General features: G+C 44.8%; 1 protein-coding gene across 1 annotated transcript in view; it reads right to left on the bottom strand.

Annotated features, from left to right (window-relative positions):
- Positions 1-1,018: 1,018 nt before the first annotated feature.
- Positions 1,019-14,586, bottom strand: part of LOC307232020 (microtubule-associated protein 1B-like) — a gene marked incomplete at both ends in the record, with an annotated part of 56,495 nt that continues 42,927 nt past the window's right edge. The window contains 4 exons of the mRNA XM_080002901.1: positions 1,019-1,174; positions 7,433-7,665; positions 8,322-9,278; positions 13,500-13,989. Coding sequence (XP_079859027.1) covers positions 1,019-1,174; positions 7,433-7,665; positions 8,322-9,278; positions 13,500-13,989 — 1,836 coding nt within the window. The remainder of the gene's footprint in view (positions 1,175-7,432; positions 7,666-8,321; positions 9,279-13,499; positions 13,990-14,586) is intronic.

Here is a 14,586-nt window from a genome sequence, read left to right as displayed (position 1 = left end):
ACACGGCCAAACGCTGCAGTGATCTACACTACGAGACATTCCCCACTCGCAAGCTGTGCTAAACAATCTAGCAACCTGATGCAACTCTCTTATCATATAGGGAAAGAGTGCAAGCTAAAATGCAAGCATCATGCACCAGCTAAGCTGTAAAAGGCGGCAAAAAGGACTTTAGATATGGTAGCTCACGAGGCACCTCCCCAAACTTGCCCGACGAATGGATGAGGTTCGACCCTTTTTCAAAAGGGTCGATCAGTCGCTGTTGTTGGATACTGAGTAAATCTGGAATATTATACTGTAGCGGCTTCACACAATACGGTCTTGATTTGCTCATATTATCCGGTGGAGAAGTTATCTTTGAGTTTGACATTTTTTTTTCGATTATCAGTGTTTTGGCACTTGCTTACAAATTGGTCATTTGCAATTGTATTGTTCGAGTGGAACTTATCGGTGATTGGAATGCAAACCCTCAAGGGGGTCGATGGAGTTCCTTGTAATCCCTAACTCTATACTTACTGAATTGTATTGTGTATATATTGCATTTTTTCAACAAAAATGCCGCTTTCCCACACAGCAAAGGTGCTTTTAATATGATTCACAATAAATCCTAGAATTAGTTGTCAATGTTTACAATGTGTACTATTGTCCATGGGTTTGGGAAACTTTTTGGACAATGGAATCCAGGCCACAGCATGGCTTGAACCACGAAGTTAATTCAGATTGTTAAAAAAACAACCAAAAAAAAACTATGGCGGCAATTTAATAACACTGTTATCACGGAAAGTACAAAGCTTGGTGTTTCAAAATGGTGTTTTAAGTGGATTTCAGCAAACAGAAACTAGTATACTTGCAGACTGCAGCTAATGGGATGGCGTCTGATATTGCGAAAGAGAGAGAGAGCAGATTCTGAAGAAGCAGAGAGGGACTGAGAGTGCTCCAGCGACACTCTCGCTGTTATACCTCCGGTGTGGAGCAGATGGGGGGGAGGAGGAGGAGGAGGAGGAGGAAGAGGAGGAGAGACTCAGAACTCGATCTTGCAGGCAGGGAAGGACTCGTCCTGCATCACCACGGTGCTGCTGGAGGCCAGGACCATGATGTTGAGATCCTGCTGCTTCTCGTGGGTCTGCTGGTACCAGTCCCTGGTCACCTCCGTGTCGTGGGTTGGGATCAGAGTCACCTGGCGCGGAGGTGAGGGGAGAGGAATGGAGGTAGGGAGGAAAATACAAGGGATTGAGTCAGATGGACACTAAGGATTATATTTAGGAGAAACAAACAGCGGCTTCGCCGCTATTAACATTTAAAACCTAAGTGTTGGATACGGGAAACGGTTTGCCTGAGGTTTAGTGTTGGGTCCGCACGGTAAATGCCACAGACGGCTGACTCATAAAAAATTGATCGGTGTCCTTGATTGAACACATGGACAGACGCTGTAAAACTCCCCGTTGAACATCTGCCTGGAAGTGTTTCCAGGTAATGATGAAGCAGTACAGAGGGGATGCCAAAATGAGGATGAATTGTGGATTGTAGACTTGATCAATGTCGTCCCGCTTCCTTGCATTTAAATGAATATTTTTATTTATTTTCAACCTTATTTCCATTCAATGGTCATGACACCTAAAATACTCGCCAATGTCATCTTTAACACCCGATGACCCTGGGGTCATCCACGCCCCGTTACGTTATTTTATATTTTTAGGCTTATGTGCAGTGACTATAAAACTAGGGGTCAATTTACCATTTATGTATAGATATACAGGTTCTCCTCACTTCACGACCGGGTTCCATTCCTACAACAAGGTCGTTAAGCGAATTGGTCGATATGCGAGGACCCATGTTATTTCACGGTAAGGGGGCGTGTCTGGTATATATAGTATTGTATATAGTATATATACTGTAGTGTTATTTCACGGGAAGGGGGCATGGCTGGTCTATACAGTAGTGTATATAGTATATATAGAGTTATTTCACAGTAAGGGAGCGTGGCTGGTATTTACAGTATTGTATATAGTATATCTTGTGTTATTTCATGGAAAGGGGGCGTGGCTGGTATATACAGTCGTGTATATAGTATATATAGTGTTATTTCACAGTAAGGGAGTGTGGCTGGTATTTACAGTATTGTATATAGTATATCTTGTGTTATTTCACAGTAAGGGAGTGTGGCTGGTATTTACAGTATTGTATATAGTATATCTTGTGTTATTTCATGGTAAGGGGGCGTGGCTGGTATATACAGTAGTGTATATAGTATATATAGTGTTATTTCACGGTAAGGGGGCGTGGCAATTACGAACGCTAGTGTAGCGAATACTGATAAACTGCAGGAACGAGACTGAGAATGGTGATGAGATGTAGGTGATGAAATGTAGGTCCTTAAGTGAGGACTACCTGCACTATATCTATATATCCATCTCTCTCTCTCTCTCTCTCTCTCTCTATACTAGGCTGCGCTTCAGGACGCACTCGCTGACGTAGACTGGGACATGTTCCAATCAAGTTCAAGTGATGTCGATTACGGACGTAGCAGTGAGCTTTGAGGCTACGGTAGCAGATAGCATCGCTCCCACGGTGAAAGTTCGGATATTTCCAAACCAGAAACCGAGGGTTGATAAATCCATCCGCTGCGCTCTGAATGCCCGCACGGCCGCTTACAACGACGGTCTTGTATCCGGAATTATGGACAATTACAAAGCGGCGTCTTACAATCTGCGGAGGGCGGTGAAGGACGCTAAACGGACGTACAGGGAAACTGTGGAGCTACAGATGGAGCAGGGGGAAACAAGAGGCCTGTGGCAGGGGTTGCGGACGACAACAAACTACAAAAGCAGCTCCTCCCCAGCCACAAGTGTGGACACATCCCTAGCCAATGAACTGAACTCCTTTTATGCGCGGTTTGAGTCTGGCAACAGCACCGCTAGCTCGCCGGCTAATTGGAGTTACACCGCTGGGGATGAGCGCGCACTCTCAGTGTCCGTGCAGGAGGTCAGGAAGGCTCTGAGGCGGGTGAACACCAGGAAAGCTGCGGGCCCAGATGGCATATCTGGGCGAGTACTGAAGACCTGTGCTAACCAGCTAGCTCCTGTGTTCACTACAATATTCAACATCTCCCTGGCTTAATCAGTGGTCCCGTCCTGCTGCAAGAGGTCCACCGTCGTTCCTGTCCCAAAGATCGCCTCTCCTGCCTGCCTGAATCACAAATGTCCGGTGGCCCTCACCTCGGTGGTCATGAAGTGTTTCGAGAGGCTGATTAAGGATTATATCTGCGCCTCCCTCCCCCGCACCTTGGACCCATTGCAGTTCGCGTACCAGCAAAACAGATCCACGGATGACGCGGTCTCCCAGGTACTGCACACCACGCTCACACACCTGGATGGCCGGAAGGAGGCCTATGTGAGATTGCTGCTCATCGATTATAGATCAGCTTTCAACACCATAGTACCCACCAGACTGGCTGTCAAGCTGAAGGAGCTCGGACTGAATACTCCGCTGTGTGCCTGGATCCTGGACTTCCTCACAGCCTGGCCCCAGGTGGTTAGGGTGGGGAAGCACATGTCCAGCTCCCTCACCTTGAATACAGGATCTCCCCAGGGTTGCGTCCTCAGCCCCCTACTGTACTCCCTGTACACACATGACTGTGTGGCCAGGTCCAGCTCCAACACCATCATCAAGTTTGCTGACGACACCGTTGTCGTGGGCCTGATCACCGACTGCGATGAGAAGGCCTACCGCAAGGAGGTGGCTGACCTGACACTCTGGTGACAGGACAACAGCCTCCACCTGAACGTCAGCAAAACCAAGGAGCTGATTGTGGTCTTTAGGCGACGATTACAATCAAGGATGCACGCGCCCTTGGTGATTAATGGGACTTCTGTTGATAAGGTGAGCAGCTTCAAGTACCTGGGAGTCCACATCACAGAGGACTTAACATGGACTATACAGACACTCTGGTGAGAAAGGCGAGCCAGCATCTTTACCACCTCAAGCAGCTGAGGAAATTCCGGGTCTCGGTGAGGATCCTCAAGTCCTTCTACTGTGGAGCGGTGGAGAGCATCCTGACAGGCAACATCACTGCCTGGTTTGAGAACTGTACTGCTCAGGACAGGTGGGCCCTGCAGAGGGTGGTGCGTTCAGCTGAACGTACCACTGGAACTACCCTCCCCTCCCTGCATGACTTATACACCAGGAGGTGTAGTAGCAGAGACCGCAGAGTCATGAAGGATCCTCACCACCCCAACAACGGACTGTTCCAGCTGCTGTGGTCGGGCAAGCGCCTCCGCAGTCACACAGCAAGAACAGAGAGACTGAGACAGTTTTTTCCCGCAAGCCATAAGAACTGTCAATGCTGACCTCACCAGGGGTCCTCACTGAGCTTGCCACTCTAATGCACATATCTGTATATACATAATTGCCTATGCCATATTCACAAGTCTTTCCCATATACATAAGCCTATTCCCTTTATCTATTCCATTTAAGTGAATTGTATTTTATTTTATTATATATATTTTTACTTTATTCTATAAGTATTCGACTTACTGTATTACCTTTTAGGAATCAGTTAGTTGGTCTAGTAGAAAGAAATTCTCCGAGGACATATTGTGTGTAATCACCGGGAGCGCTGCACTACATTTCACTGCATATATGTATGTATGTATATGTATGTGACGAATAAACTTCTCTCTCTCTCTCTCTCTCTCTCTCTCTCTCTCTCTCTCTCTCTATATATATATATATATATATATATATATATACACACAGTATACACAACTCACAAAAAGTTAGGGATATTTGGCTTTCGGGTAAAATTTCAGGATGAACATAAAATGCACTATAACCTTTTACAGGTGAACTTAATTTGACCTTCTCTAAACTTTTGAATGCACATGTCCAACTGTTCAATGTTTCAGTACTTTTTGCACAACTTGCTGTTCTCTAACAAGGAGCTGAACGGCACAATTCACAACAGGTGTTTGATCCATGAATCGACCAATACATTTCCTGGTGCAATTAGAATTGGTATTTAAACAGCCCTCTTCATGATGCTGTTCACATTTTGACATCATGAGACCAAGACGACACCTAACAACTGATCCACAGTACCTCGCCATTGCGAGGCTTCAAACAGGATGTTCTCAGCTCAGTGGCCACTGAGCTTAGAGTGTCACAGAGTGTTATCAGCAGGTTGCAACAGAGATACAGAGAGACTGGAAGAGTCACAGAAAGGCATAGAAGTGGACGTCCCTTGGCATTGTGAACAGTGCCCTGCGGAACCGGATGATGAATGCGACTCAACAACAGTCACATTTAAGGGAGGTGAGAGGCACCCAAGTGTCACGTCAGACCATTCGAAACTGTTTCCATCAGTGTGGTCTGCGTGCTAGACCATCTGCAAGAGTACCTGACCACACCACCAGGCACAGGCATCACCGTCTTGCACGGGCCAGGGAGCATTTACGCTGGACGAGGGGCCAGTGGGCCTCAGTGCTGTTCTCTGATGAAAGTCGATTCACGTTGAGCAGAAATGATGGCCACCAAAGATGTTGGAGACGTCAAGGAGAGCGCTATGCATCAGCCACTGTTGTCACCAGACGAGCCTTTGGTGGTGGTGGTGTTACAGTGTGGACAGGTGTGTCTAGTCAATACAGAACTGCCCTACACTTTGTGAATGGTACAGTGACAAGGCCATTCTACCGGAATAACATCATTAATCCAGTCATTGTGCCCCTGCATGAACAACACAGGCCTAAGTTCATCTCCATGGACGACAATGCTCCATCTCATCGAGGTCGCATCATTAGGGAACGGCTGCTGGAGACTGGGGTACCTCAAATGGAGTGGCCTGCACTTTCTCCAGACCTGAATGCCATAGAAAACCAATGGGATCAGCTGACTCGCAGTGTAGAGGCTCGTCACTCCGTACCCCAGAACCTCAATGACCTGAGGGCCGCCCTTCAAGAAGATGGGGGCCAGGCCTCAGCAGACAATAAGTCGACTTGTGAACAGCATGAGACGTCGTTGTCAAGCTGTAATTGATGCTCAAGGGCACATGACAAGTTATTGAGACATTGAAATTTTTTGTTGTGGTAAACCCACCACTGTTGTTGGCTTTTGTCTCAATCAATTGTTTGAGATGAGGAAATCACCATTGCATGCTTCTACTTAAATGCCCTACTTTCATGATATAATATCACTGTAGCATGAACTTTTTACATTTTCCATAAATTTCAACCGAAAGCCAAATATCCCTAACTTTGTGTGAGTAGTGTATATATATATATATATATATATATATATATATATATATATATATATATATAGAGAGAGTGAGAGAGAGAGAGAGAGTGAGAGAGAGAGAGAGAGAGAGCGAGAGAGAGAGAGATGGATAGATATAGTTATAAATAAAGGATCTATATCTATATATAGATATAGATATATAAAATCTATGATCTTTATTTTTACTTAAGAAATTGTAGTTCTCACTGAATCTAAATATAACAATGTAGAAATGATGACAGTTCATTTAATATTTATTTTTTAGACCAAGGCCGCTGCTCGGGAAAGATGTCGCTGGTGTCCATGGTCATGAGGTTCGATGCCATCTGTGGTTCAGCTTAACAGCTTTGACAGCTTAATCACTATTCCCTATAACTTTTAGTTGTTTTTTTTTCCGAAATCTTTTGAATTTAATAGGAATAACAGAACCGTTTCTGTCAACGTCTGTAACGCCTTATTTGTACAAAAAAATATATTAAAAGTTTCAACGAGTTGCTTTTGGAGTGCGTTTTGAAAACCACGGACTGCTGCCTGTTCCGCTACCTACAGATGCCATGACAGTAATAAGAATTATAAGAATAAAGTAAAAATATAATTTACAGATCACTGAAAAGTCTGGGCATGACACCTCTTATAAATGTACTTCAGTTGCACCAGTTCTCTGAAGACGATCACACAGAGGAGCCTTTTTTTTGCCTTTTTTTTTGGTCTCGCGCAATTACCACCAGCTCTCTGCAGATGGTAATAGCGTCACTCTAACTGCGTATGGCTTTGAGAATTAGACGCTTGCATTTTCTGTTTATTTCTGCCGGTTTAGCGGGCGCAAAGGCCGGGCAATCGCTTTGTGAATTTGTCCCTGAAAGTGCAAAATATTAGTAATTTTGACGTTGACGTTTTTTAGAATGGGTAATTGACAAGTCACTCAGAAAGAGTAAAAAAAAAATTTTAATTTTCAGACTCTAAATTAATTTCATTCAGTTGGTGAAAGGGACGGTGTAATGCATCTTGCATCACTAACCATTAGTTTTTCATAATAATAAGCACAGTGACATTTTGAGTGTAACAGGATAGTGGTGCGCCGTGGGAATTATTTCATTAATACTATTCAGTATTTCAATGACACAAATAAAGAACGGAAATGGTGGTATAGAGAGGGGAAGCTACCTGCAGGTTGGAGCCCCACTGGGCCTTGCCCTCCAGCAGAGCGTCGAGGACCCCACGGCTGGGCTCTCCACTGCCTGGATCGTTCCCGCTCACTACGTAGTAGGATGCTCGCACTCTCTTGAAGAACTCCTGGTCCACGTTCTTGGCACTGCAGTGGTTAGGCACGTAGGCCAAGTCCACATAGATGGGTGGCCCCGGGGGTACGGCTGAACTGGCCTTCTGGGGGTTGTTACCTGAAATAGAATCAAGATGTAAAAATATATTACATTACTGTCTTAAGACCTACCTGGACTTACCTGTTTTTCCCCTTTCTGCAAAAAGTCCAAATTGAATTTCACTTATTTAATTGAATGTGGCATAAGTAGAGATTGATGAAATCAGGGAATAAAAAAAAAATGGCAATCATGATAATAATCTCTTTATAGCGCTACAATGGGTAAGATTTCCTCTAATGACCAACGTTTGTATATATGTATTTCATTATATATCATATATCATAATGTATATTATATTTCATGTCTCATATTACGCACATTTGCTGTCATTTGCTTTATTTATAAAAATATTCACTATTGGATTACGGTCAAACTTCTGTATGGGTTTTTTTGGCACATGCATATTTTCTTAATTTAAAGTGGCAGAAGCCTAGTGTACACACATGGCCCAATCAATAAAGAGGCAAATAGAAATCTGGGGCAATAATGTGAAATTATTATGGCTAGTTATGGCTCACTCTGATTGAGTAGAGGTGGCGCATTACATGACAGTTACTTCGATATTGCTTCAATAGGAATAGTAGCTATTATTTAGCTAAGGATTTAAACATACCCAACGTCTTTCCTCACGATACTGCACTATAACTGAGAAAGATGTAAAAATCGTGATGGACCTGAACTGCTCTTGACACCATTGACCAAGCCTTTCCCAGGGGTGTGGATCTCACTTCGAGATCCTTGGGCTTCGGACATCTTAAGCAGCCTAGAACTTCTCTCTGGGTCCCTCCTCCTCAGAGAAGCTGAGCGAGGTGAGCTGGCGTCCTTGGAGTTCTGCTTCACTGGAGTCGTTGACCTCTTCCTGGCTTCCCCCTTCCGAGCAGGAGAGGCTGATTTGGGTTTTCCCTTCCTAAGTGTCTTGGTGGACTTGTGCTCCTTCTTCAGAAGTTTCTCTGTGCTGCTGTGGTCGTTGAGGAGAGCCTCCGGGTCTACCATGCACACGTCGGGGTGCGGGGGGTGGGGAAGTGGGTCCTTCATCGGTGCAGGGAGGGGGTCATGGGTTGACCGTGGTGATGGTGGGTGGTGGCCCCCACCAGCACCAGAGGCAGAAAGTTTGTCTACTGGCAAATGTTCTGCATCTTCATCGGAGTCCAAGTTTCCTTCAGCTGTAATGGAGGGGCACTCCTCGGTCTCTGGGGGTACGTCTGAATCAGACTGTGAAGGCAATGATTCACTCGCACTTGTTGGGGGAGTCTCCTCTCCAGCCAATGTCACAGTCATTCCTGATGACACGGCACCAGGCAACTGCTGTGCTCCGTGTTTGTTGTCTCCAGGATGACTCTGAGCAAGGTGGCGCCTCTGCTTGTGTGATCTCCTTTTCACAGAATGTTGTTCACGATCATCTTCATCCCCCTCCTGGGAACCTTCACTTTGACCACCTTCCTCGCCCTCATCACTGGACAGCTGATGGGGACTGGGGTTGATGAAAGAAGGAGAGAGTTCTCCTTTACGGTGTTTGTATTCACAAGAAGTGTAGCCAGGAGGGGAGAAGGAGGACGTTGCTCCCATGTACAGGTCAGAAGGGCGATCAGACTGTCCACCAGCTGTGCTAGGTGACTCTGTTTGCTGGGTTCCTTTTGCAGAGGATAAAGAGGAGCCATGGATGGAGGCCATCCATTCCATTGCTTCCATTGTTTCTTCCACATTGTCATCATCATCATCATCATCATCATCATCACCATATCCAGCAGGAGGGGCACTTGGGCAGCCCTCTGGCCTCTGTAGGAGTTCCCAATCAGATAAGCTACTTTTCCTCCTTCCATCTATCCTCTCTTGTGGCTTTTCCAACATTTTAGCCTCTTCTCCTTTCACAACATCTTCATATTCAATCTCTTTGAGGGTAGTTATAGCTTTCTTTTCCTCTAAATTGCTGTGTTTACAGGTCACACCTCCCAATGCCTTCTCAGTTGTCTCTTTGTCAGAGTCAGTGCATTCTTTGACACTTTCGTTTTCCTCCCTTTTCTTAAATTCCGGCAAATTTGTGTCCTCCTGGGGGAGTTTAATTTCTTCATCTAGCTTCCACTCTTTGAACTCTGTAGTTGTTTTCTGTGGTTCCTCCCTTTTAATTTTGGATATGTCATGTGTGTCATATGAGATTTTGCTTGCCCCAGAGAGATCTTCTTGAGCACTAACAGAGGCTGTCTGTTGAATTGTTGGCGCAGCCATCTCAGGTTGAGATACCATATTCGTAGAGCTAATTGTTACTGTCTTTGTTTCAGGAGTGTGTATACATGTCACATATGACTCAGTCATGGACAACACTGCCCCTTGTTGCTCATGCATTGTAGTTTTTTGACATCCAATACGGCACGGAAGGGTACTGTCATCCATTTCAAAGGTACAGGACTCCTCCCTACTTCCTTCCAACCTTTGACATCCTATGTCAGATGAATCAGCCCTTTGCAGTGGTGAGACGTCAAAGAGAGCTTCTGAACTGGGCAAACTCTCTGGTTGTCCTACAGATTGGCTGCTTTCTAGGAATGGAACAGATGATGTGATCTTGGTCTCTAGTGCATAAAAGGTATCAGAGTTCTGCTTCTTGGCCAATTCTGGGGCCGTGAAACCAGCTATCTCTTCAGTCAGTTTGGCAGTGGTTGATGAGCCTGAAGATGGTGATTCAGTCTGATCAAATGGGCTGGATGAAGACACTTTTGAATCACTATATGTAGTTGTTGTAGGCTTTTCAGACACTTCCATATACTCATCCCTCTGGGGCGCACCAGAAGACGTTTCCTCTTGGACTAAAGCTGTATCCGAGTCGCACAAAGGGCCAGCACTTGATATTGCCTTGAAGATCTCCACCTCCTCATTGATTTTTTGGTTAGAAGTGGCAGAAACTGAGGTTGATGAAGAGTAGCTATGTGATATAGAGGAGTACGTGGAAGAAGTGTATGTCATGGAAGTGTATGTGCTAGCAGACGAGGAAGCTTCCTTGGGTTTCTGGATTATATCTGGGCTCTGTTTTTCATGTGGACTTGGTGTCAGCCTTTGGTCTTTTCCTTGGAAAACAGCTGCATCACCACTTAACTTAGATGGAAGGGAGAGCTCTTCACGGGTGTATTCATCATGTTCCCCCATTCCTGCGTTACTTTCTGTACTGTAAGGATGTTCAGAGGCAGGTTCTTTGTGTCCACTCCATCCAAGATCAGCATAGCTTTCTGTTAGGGGTGGGGAGGCACTCACTGTAGGCTTGCGGAAAGATTCAGCATTGTCTTTAGGTACAGGGATGGAGATCAAGCTGCTTGTGGCCAATTGCTTATTGGCTTCTTCCCTTGTCAAGAGTTGGAGTTCTGGTGATTGACATTCTTTGGCTGTCTCTCCGTTCTTTGACTCTAGCACTTGGGAGGCACCTGCATCCACGGATGCAGCGACTTGTTTGAGATTAACTGGTTCAGGATCACACTGTTTGTCTTTTTCTCCAATCGTTTTTGTTTCGGTGACTATGGAAACCTTACCTTCTGATAACATTGCACACATGTCAATTTTTTGAGGACTTACTCTAGGCGCCGGAGTTCTGTCATCATCAACCCCTTTCTGACTTTCAGACAATTTAGAGATGGTGGTGTCGAGTGATGTAGCCTGTAGTAGTGGTAATGGAGTCTCTATCTCTACATTTTCAATCTTGGTCTCCGACAGTTTGGGACTAGATGTGTCGTCTGCTGCTATCTTTTGTGTCTCCTCAATTTGTAAGGACTTTATAGGGGATAGAGATTTTTCAGAGTCCTTATCTGTCTCCAAAACTTTTGAAGTGGTTGCACCATCAGCTGAGGTTGTACAGACTTTTTCCTCAGTAGAATCGCTTGACTGAGGCAACTGTTTTTTTTTATTTGAGTCCTCTTTCTCCACAAAGCTAGTGATGTCAGTGTCGCCGGAGGTACGTCTGCAAATTTCCTTTTCGGATTGCTCTCTAGCCCCCTTTTCCATATCTGTGTCACTGGCCACCTCTTCATCTTCCTCATCATCATCCTCTTCCTCATCTTCATCATCATCCTCATCATTAAAATCTTCACCCTCCACAAGCAACCTTTTGTCTACCATGCTATCCGAAGTTACCTTTCTCTCTGTAAAGTCTAACGTAGATTTGCAAGTGGCAGAGGTGCCAACTTGACTGTTCTCCAATGTGAGAACATTGTCATCAATATGTCCTGAAAATGAGGCTACAGGAGCAGGACTTGCACTGCTCGCAGTTTCCAGGTTCTCACCGGGTGAAGCTCTCTGAGGTAAAATTTCTTTCTCTGAAGGAGAGTATCGACCAGAAGGTGATCCTTCTCCTTCGGTATCAGAGGATTCCTTCTTCTCCTTCAATGACTCAGCAGTTGCCTTTTCCCACTCTTTCTCTGTTGTCTTCTTCTCTGAAACTTCTCCAATAGGCACAGATGCAGTTGACACTTGGGTCCCAAAGTTTGATTGGCTATGTAAGGGAGAGGATGTTTCTTGTCTTGATGACTGGTCTGAAACGCTAGTGCACATTCTATCTATATCCCTTTCCCCTGCCCTACTTGTTTGCGGTGGTGTCCCAGTGCTTTCTTTCTCTGATTTCTCAGGCTTGTCTTCTTTGAGGCTGAAGGTATAAGAACAAACCTCAGCAGCCTGGGTCATTTTGTTGTCTTGCACATCTGTGGACAAAACACTCTTTTCAACATAAGGTGTGCCTGGTCTTTCTTCTCTTTCACGCTCTTCCTCTTGGCCCTTTTCTCTGTCTTCATATTCAGGGGAGGCACTGTGACTGTGATGGCTACTTCTTTCACTCTCTGTCAGGGACACTGGGCTGTAATCAACCCTACTAAAAGACAGTGGCTCTTCTTTGTATTGGTCATCAAGGAGGAACATGGCCCCGCTGCACTCTGTCTGGCTAACTCTCCTATTGTCATCGATGCCAAAGTCAGAGGGATGATCAAAACCTGGGGAAACCTCACTTCCCACCCTTAATTCTGAATCATGATCCTTTGGGATGGGCTTTTCATAAGGATCATACTTGGATATACTTAAGTCTTGCTTTTCCTCTTGTTGACTTTTGTTCTCGGAGGCATGTGAATCAACACTTTCAGCTTTTGCAGTCGCAAAATCTGCTTTTACGGCATCAGCATGTTCAACAACCTCAGGAAATTTCTCGGCATCTTTATCCAACATAAAATAGGAACAAGGTTGTGGTAATCCTGGTGATGCAACTTCTCGCTCTCCTTCCATTTCCCTCTCTGCTTCCTTCTCTGGTTTTTCCTGCTCTTTCTGAGAGTCACGTTTCGGCTCTTCACTAGAAACTAGTGCTGTACTTATCTGGGCTGAGAACGGTTTTTCAGGTTGGGGAATATCCTCCACACTGGATTGGCTCTCTGTACTTGAAAGTGTTGAACTCTTGGGTTGACTGTCAGTGCTTGAGAATGTTGACAACACAGGCCTGTTATCGGTGGATTGGGAGTCTGAGATTGGCTCATCTTTAGAACTACAGATATGAGAAGCTGATTCCTCTCTCAAAATTATTGCACTTGTGATTGCTTCCTCCGTTGATGTAATATCCGTAATGGATGTTTCTGGCATGGCAAGTGGTATAAGGGTAATCTCAGTTTTTACATCTTTGTTTGCCATTGGTGAATATTTGTGTTCTTTTCCAAACTCTAATATGTCTTCATCAACAGAGGGTTCCTGCATTGTAAGTGTAGGTATTGCCATTGCAGGTTTTTGAGATGGGACGTCTTTAGCTTGGTCACTAAGCACCTGTGAAGTTTGAAGTGAGAGAAGGCCAACAGAGGTGATGTCATGCTCTGATTTTCTCTGCTCCACTGACAAAGGTCTGGAACCTGCCCCGCCCATGCAAATGTCCTCCTCTTCCTCCTCCTCCCTGTCTTCGTCAGAGGACTGTACTGAAAAGGCGGGCTTGTATTCAGACTTGGATGCCACTACTGTTTTTTCCGACACTGTGTGTGTGATGGTTTTGTCCAGGGCCTTCTCTTGTAGCTCTTCCTTTTCCCATTTCTCCTCTTTAGAGTGGTCCACATCGTACGTGTCATACATCTCTTTCTGCACCATCTCTTCAGCCTTTTTATCTTGAGTTATTTTCTCTTTCACAGTTCCACCTTCACATATGTCAAACTCCTCTTTCTTCCTGTCCCCATCTTTGATTTCTTCAGTGTCACATGTGTATTCCTTTTCCTGTTCTTTTTCCATCTTCTGTTCTTTGCTCAGCTCAGCCACATGAGTGTCATCTTTTTCTTTTTCCATCTTTTCATCTTTGGCAGTGCCGTCTTTTGATTCTTTCTCCTTATCTTGCTCGTTCCCCTCTAGCTTGATCTGAAGGAGAGCAACATTGATTTTATCAACCTCTTTTTCTTGGCCATGACTTGGAATACTCGCAGATGTATACTCATGCTCTTTTTCGTTTGGTACAGAGAGAGGTGTTTCTTTCCCTTTCTTTACTTCCATAAGTTTATCCTCAGAAGTGTCTTCAGCTATCGTTTTAGCAGCACCGGCCTCAACAGTGATTTCTTTTTCTGTTTCATTTTCTTTTAGGGGCTCAACAACGTGGACATCGTGCTCTTTTTTCTCTTCAGATTTGGGTTCAGAATCCCGTAGATAATCTTTCCCTGCCTCTTTTTCCTCAGCCTTGGCCATATCAACAGTAGCACAGATCTCCACTCCTGCCTGACCTCCTGAAAAGGTCTCTTTGTCGGGTAAATCATCTTTAGGCACTTTTTTCTCCTTAATTTCAACAGAATAAAGTTCATGACTATCCTCTTTTCCTTTTATTTCATCTTTGATCATTTCAGCTGGGTGCATTTGGTCTTTCACCTCCTTGGTATGATCGACACCTAGAGTCTGGTCAGATGTTTCTTTCTGCTTTTCTTCATCCTTTTCTATCACACTGTGTTTCTTTTCATCACAAATGGA

This window comes from Zeus faber (assembly GCF_960531495.2).
Source record: "Zeus faber genome assembly, chromosome: 6".
NCBI lineage: Eukaryota > Metazoa > Chordata > Actinopteri > Zeiformes > Zeidae > Zeus > Zeus faber.
This window is presented reverse-complemented; position numbering and strand designations above follow the sequence as displayed.